Source organism: Pseudochaenichthys georgianus, chromosome 24 (genome assembly GCF_902827115.2).
Source record: "Pseudochaenichthys georgianus chromosome 24, fPseGeo1.2, whole genome shotgun sequence".
Classification (NCBI taxonomy): Eukaryota; Metazoa; Chordata; class Actinopteri; order Perciformes; family Channichthyidae; genus Pseudochaenichthys; species Pseudochaenichthys georgianus.
In genome coordinates, this window is record NC_047526.1 from 6344945 (window position 1) to 6351394 (window position 6450).

General features: G+C 40.6%; 1 protein-coding gene across 1 annotated transcript; it reads right to left on the reverse strand.

Moving 5' to 3' along the window:
* Positions 1–1053: 1053 nt before the first annotated feature.
* gjd2b (gap junction protein delta 2b) lies at positions 1054–5922 on the reverse strand. Its single transcript, XM_034076363.1, has 2 exons — positions 5642–5922; positions 1054–3175 (listed from the first exon to the last, which is right to left on the reverse strand). The coding sequence occupies exons 1-2, from the start codon at positions 5710–5712 to the stop codon at positions 2329–2331; spliced, it is 918 nt and encodes a 305-aa protein (XP_033932254.1). The 5' UTR covers positions 5713–5922; the 3' UTR covers positions 1054–2328.
* Between the last annotated feature and the right edge of the window lie 528 nt (positions 5923–6450).

Below are 6450 nucleotides of genomic sequence, written 5' to 3' on the forward strand. Positions count from 1 at the left end.
AGGTCTGTGGTTAACACATGCTAAAGACCTAACTGTCACTGCAACATATTACTCTTTAAATAGAGGTGCGGTGATAACGTCAATATAGGACGAGTTGGGAGTGAGAACGTGTTGCTATGGGACCTCCCTGATAGTTCAAAAACAACGCTAAAGGGTCTCTCAGTGCGCTTGAAAGTAACGCCAAGGAATCCTTACATAACGTCAATATACATGTAGGACGAGTTGGGAGTGAGAACGTGTTGAAGTAAGCGTCGCCAGGGGTCCCTCGCCAAAGATCAATGGGATTTCTCCATTGGATAAAATATTGCAGAATATAAAATCTGTAGCTAACACATGTTTATGATACTTACATGTTTTGTTCAGCAGGATCATCTCCACACACCACTTTATGGTAGCTCAGTGTAAATAATAATGTCGAAATAAAAAATGGAACGTTAGGCTATACTCAAACTACATGGGTAATAATAACTGAAACTGGTACAAGGGTTTCAGGTGCGTCAACATTTAGACATGACAAACCACAATGAAAACACTGAATTTCAGGTAGTGGAAAGGGCTTTGGCAAACATCGGCCCTGGGTTGAGGCTTGTTTGAAGCCAATCTTCTAAGCTGTTAAACTAAAGTTGAGTTCAAAGCTTACTATAACACTCAAATGCTTCAAAAAGCTATTTTTGTTTCTCATACGTATATGTTACGTGCTGCAGCACCTCTTTTCACCCTCTGTCTGAAACCAGAGCCCAGTTTGCTCTGATTGCTGGCTGGCTCTGTTGTGATTGGTCAACATTCAATAGATTTCCCTCCCATGCATGATGATGTCTCTGTGTTACAGAAGTAAACAAAGGAGTCTAATGGAGGAACATGTATGTTGGTGTATGAAAGCCTGATATATGGTTTTACAAAGAGCCAATGAAATTATCATTCAGGATTTCCGTTTTCAGGAACCAATAGTCAAAGTAGGAATATCAGAAAATAAGAAAGGACGGACTAACATTGTTGGTTTTTGAATTTTAATTAGATTTATTAGAAAAAATAAGACAAAATACAGCTGTCCACCTCAATTCAGAAAATCAAAATCATTATTTCAGATTTCTCCATGTAAAAGTTGAACAACATAAAACCTGAACATTAGACATCACACTTACTATTTCATATAACTTTCATTGTATTACACATGCGTTCATATTTGTTTAAAAGTGGCATCATTTACATCACACTTGAAAATGGTAGCACTGGTGGCAGACATATGGCACCAATGCAGCGGTTGTCTGTGTTGATGTTACAAATTGAATTGAAGGAGGACACCATTTCCATACAGTTCAGGGTGTTATGATAAGTGGGGTTTCATGTTTTTCCTTAAGTTTCTAGATGACTCTATATGTATGGCACTTAATGACATGAAAACAAGAAACATTAAGAATCAAATACATCTTTTTTTTTTTTTTTTATACATATTTTCTTTTAGTTCAGGCACCACATTCCTGCTGCGAAAGCAAAGCAGAGATCACTCAGGTTAAGGTCAATGGTCCGAGCACATGCATCCAAACCGATGAGATTCGTAAGAGATGAAGCTATCAGATCCAGAGATGGATTCTACTGCCAGATTGTGTGTGTGTACTGAGAAAGTGATATGTGGAACTACTGGAATGTCATTCCAACTACATCTGATCTGTTTATTTTAGTGCAAAATATACTAATTCAAATGAGATACACATGATGTCCTTTTCAGTGTACTTTTGGTCTGAGATTCTCATAGTTTGTACAAAGTCCCTTACTTCCAATCCAGGATTAGGGTTAGGGTTAGTTCACCCAAACATGTTGCACAAGCAGTGGTTCACCCGTCTCAGGAGATTCTATTGAACCATTGCAAACAGCTGTATGATGACAGTGGCTTCAGAGCAGCTATGTCAAGTTTAAGACTCCAAATACATTTATTACTCGTGTTAAGTTATCCTCACACATTTGGCCATACAGTGTATCAGTTTATGCTTTCAAGAAACACTTTGCACCACAATAAAATATATTTTTTTACGAGTGCCAAGTAAACAAATGTGCGGTCCATCTGAACCTCTCCATAAAAGACAAATCAATACCTGCTAAATACAACGTGATGTCACCTAGATTATTGGTCCACATACAAATTCCAGTTTGGAGGATTCAGTCAAAAGCTCTCTTCAGGAATATGTCTCTCTTCAGGAATATGTCTCTCACTGAAAATCCTCAGCTTTCACTTGTTTCAGTTGAAGACTACACACTAATATATGAATGATTGTTCTTGGTGACTTGTTTCTACACAGCTGTCCTGCAGCCTCCTCATGTTCCTGTGGGCAGTTACACATACGCAGAGTCACTGGACTGAGTGCGCCCGAAATTGGGCATACTCATCTTGGGAATGTCTTTGTTCCGGATCTCATAGACGGACTTCCTTCGGGCCTGCACCCCTCGCACCGCCGCTTTGATCTTCTTCCAGCCGAGGTGGTTGAGCTCCGCCAAGTTCAGAAGCACGCAAATACCACTGACTGCGAACATGAAGACCAGAAACACCGTCTTCTCCGTCGGCCTGGAAACGTAGCACTCTACATCTTTTATGCACGGGTACCGATCGCACTCGTACACCCCGGGGACGTTGAATCCATACAGGAAGTACTGACCCACCAGAAACCCAATCTCTAGTCCGTTTCTGAACACCACCTGGATGATGTAGAACCTGGAGATGCCCTCCTGCCGTCGCAGTTTTGACTTTGTAGTTCGTTTTTGGGAGCTGCATGGATATTCTTTGCTCATCATGGAGTTGGACTCTACCTCCTTACTGCAGTTGTCGGAGTTCTGCAAAATGCCGTTCACGATGGTGTTCTTCATCTTTTTGCTGTCATCTCTCTTCAAGTAATCCATTTCTTTGTCCAGGGAGAGGAACATGGTGGAGAAGCGCCGCTCCTTCTGCTTGGCCGACTGGTGCACAGAGTAGGTGATGAAGCAGAGGCTGGGGCAGCACACGATGATGATCTGGAATACCCAGTACCTGATGTGGGAGATGGGGAATGCCTGGTCGTAGCAGGCCTGGTTGCAGCCCGGCTGTAAGGTGTTGCACACGAACATGGACTGCTCGTCGTTGTACACGGTCTCTCCAACAATCGCTACGATCAGAATCCGGAAGATCACCACAACAGTCAGCAGGATCCTGCGGGGAAACCAGAAATATAGGGTTATTTAAAAACACTCTTTTTGTGTGCAAGCCTCAAGACCAGATAATACAAACATATTGCTATACTGGACCCCTTTTGCATACATCCATGATCCTGGTCTTTTTGGGTTAATCACAACGTAAACATTTGTCTGAGTGGTACTAAATCAAACTTATCCTAAATATGGTGCATACCAACGGTCAGTGGGTCAATGGTTCGATCCCCAGCATCTGCAATCAACACGATATAGTGTCCTTGGGAAAGACATCTACCAAACCAAATGATCCCCTTAGGCATGTCTATGGTGTTCAGGTGTATGTCAGTCGCTTTGGATACAAGCTAAATGACATTTAATGAAATGTAACAGTTGGTTTTTTTACAAGAAAGATAGCTACCTTTATTTTTTTTTATTGTCTATATCATTTGTATCTGTATAAGACCCTTTTGTGAGGGCAAAAAAAATAAAAAAAAATAAATAAAAAGTTGGTCACAAAAAAAAGAAAGATAGCTACCTGGTAAGCTTCAATAGGGTCAAAGCCAAGAGGCAGTACACACCGAGGTTTGTCTGGGATTGGTACGTCCCAACCTCAGAATTAGGGTCTGTAATCTTTGATCTTTTTCCTGCCATAGTGGATAACTGTACTTATTTGGCACTCTAATCATCGACGCTCGCTAGACGGTAAATCGGTATGTTACTGGTCGCAACTAGACGTATCTTTGTTTCAAAGGGTAACAAGCTAGAAAGGTTAGAAACCACTGGACCAGACCATTTTACGTACCAACATGTCCGACAGGCATTCAAACCAAAGTAGTGGGAAGACGATAGGTTGATCACAGGACAGCTTTACTGGCAGGCTGACTGACCAATAGGAAGCAGATGATAGCATGAGGGCTAATATTTCAGGTAGAGCTCTATGTAGATATCTGGTGCTCGTATAACAACAATGCCCAGATGGAAATATAAAATGGTGGACCTTAAAGCTTTGAAGCACTTTGTTCATTGAACTCTTTCTAAATTCGAAACGTATCAGTTTTCACATATGTGATATTTGGAAGGAAAGGGTGATCATTTGGAGGCTCCTGGGTTTACTAGGAGCTGTGTCCCTGTGAGTGGACCCTCTTTCGACCTGTACTTAGTCTGTTTCGTGTTATCTTGATCAGGATGTAGTCATCATGGTCAAATAAACCATGTTTTTGCCAACTTTTGCATGTTTTAGCTTTTTACTCCACATTTACAATGTTATGTTTACCTTTCTGCGGAGCAGCATACAAAGCATGTTTTACATTCTACACGTTGTTCCACCCCGCAGGCAGCCTTGATCCCAACACATTGTACAGTGGTACTCTACCTGAACCAATCCATCTCCACTGTAACTGCATCACTCTGCAGTGGTTACATCACGTACACAATACAAGTACGAATGGTATTTACTTTAATCCATTTCCTGAAGGTGGATTTAAACCTGTACCACAAATATGTATTACATCTAGTTATAATCGTTAGTTATTGTTGCTTTTTTTTTTATAAATTTGATTTGTGAGAAACAAAATAAAATCCAGCAGGAAAAATGCAGTGCGGAAAAGTGTTCTTTATTCTTTTGTATATATTTTTCACATTATTAAATATTTATATAATTATAACTATTACTATTATGTTTTTTTTATGTATTTGTATTCACTGTATTTCATTTTTTACTTTTATGTTTTTTTAAATGTATCTTTCAATGTAGAAACAAATGCTTTGGTTGAACCTTGATGTCAGAATCGTTTTCACTAATCATTACACCAGATTACTGTTATATTACATCTATATCCAACAGAAGAATTGTATTTCATGTTACGTCAAAAAGACACAAAGCTTCGACTGAAACGCGTTCAAACCAACCTGCAGGTCACCCTTGAAATAGAGATCGTTTGATCTCAAGGCGCTTTCCCCTGTAACTAAAGGCTCCAAACAATTCGCGCATGCTTAATTGCTTTTAATGAATAAACCTATAATCACTGTTTACTATTAGCTGCCCTGTTTCAGGACAATCCCTTTAGTTTGAAATGCATCAGATTGGCAGTTTGCCCAGCTAAATAGATATCATTGATCTCATTAAGGACTTAAAATATAACAATGCATCTCTGAAATGTGCCTTATTAGACATAAGTGGATCCCCCGGATGGACCTTCAGGGTTAGCTGATCCTGGAGCTGTCCAGTTCTGAAACAACACGTTACATCACACTCCTCCTGTGGTGCTTTGATTTAACACAATTGAAGTTTAGATTAGTGCGTTCCCTTAATAATTAAAACAGTACACATGTTAACGCTATCTGGTTTAACAGAGTCTCAGTGATGCTCTTCTTCTGATTCTCAAACTCTACACTCGGTTGGCACAGTTTTTCTTTTTGACTTTGATGTACAACTTTTTCAAGAGAAGGAGGACATCTTTCTTTCCTTTTTGTCTCCACCTCTTACCTTCCGATCATAGTAGAGTGTTGCTGGACAGCCGCCTCCAACAGCCGCTCTAATATGGTCCACTCCGCCATGGTTGCTCATTCGGAGAAGATAACACTCAGGAGAAAATGGTGCAGAAATAAAACCCCGAGGATCAGATTATTCCTCTGGGAGATCTCGGGAAATATCCAGTGAAAGCTTGGATGTGTGTTCCTCTCCTCTGCGGGCGGTGCTAAGCGCTCTGAGCCGCTGTGTTCTGCACGTAAGGCGGCTTCTGTGTGACTGCGCGCCGTGAGGAGCTCCGCGCGCGCTAATCCAGCTTTAAGTAGACTCCTTTGCGTCACACGAGCCCTGGCTGGTGGGAGCGCGTGGACGCATATCCGTTTATCCACCTCTTCACGCGACCAGACGAGAGGAGCGTGCAAACAAAGTGACAACAAGTTAGTTTAGCCTGTATTCGCACGACTGAGGTCAGAAAGAAAATGATATGTGCACTCATGACACATCCATGATTGATTTGATTAATTGGTCTGCAAGGACTGCAGAAGTAGTAGGCTATACATTGTTGAAGCTGTGTTATTTGTAATGTTTCCCTTTTTAACTATTTTAAATGAATGACACAATAATTGTATTAATAATACAAATGATTTAATTCCCATTTATTTCACCCTGAGAGAGATTACAATAATGTTCAGGTGTATATCAGTATGTAGTGTCTCTACTTTAAAGAGTCCTCTCCTGCTGATGTCCAGGTGTATATCAGTATGTAGTGTCTCTACTTTAAAGAGTCCTCTCCTGCTGATGTTCAGGTGTATATCAGTATGTAGTGT

Excerpts from the sequence above, each read along its gene's own strand:
- gjd2b (XM_034076363.1), bottom strand. The coding sequence starts at position 5,712 with ATGGCGGAGTGGACCATATTAGAGCGGCTGTTGGAGGCGGCTGTCCAG. Across the intron at positions 3,176-5,641 it reads CACTCTACTATGATCGGAAG|GATCCTGCTGACTGTTGTGG; the intron begins GTAAGAGGTGGA and ends GTTTCCCCGCAG.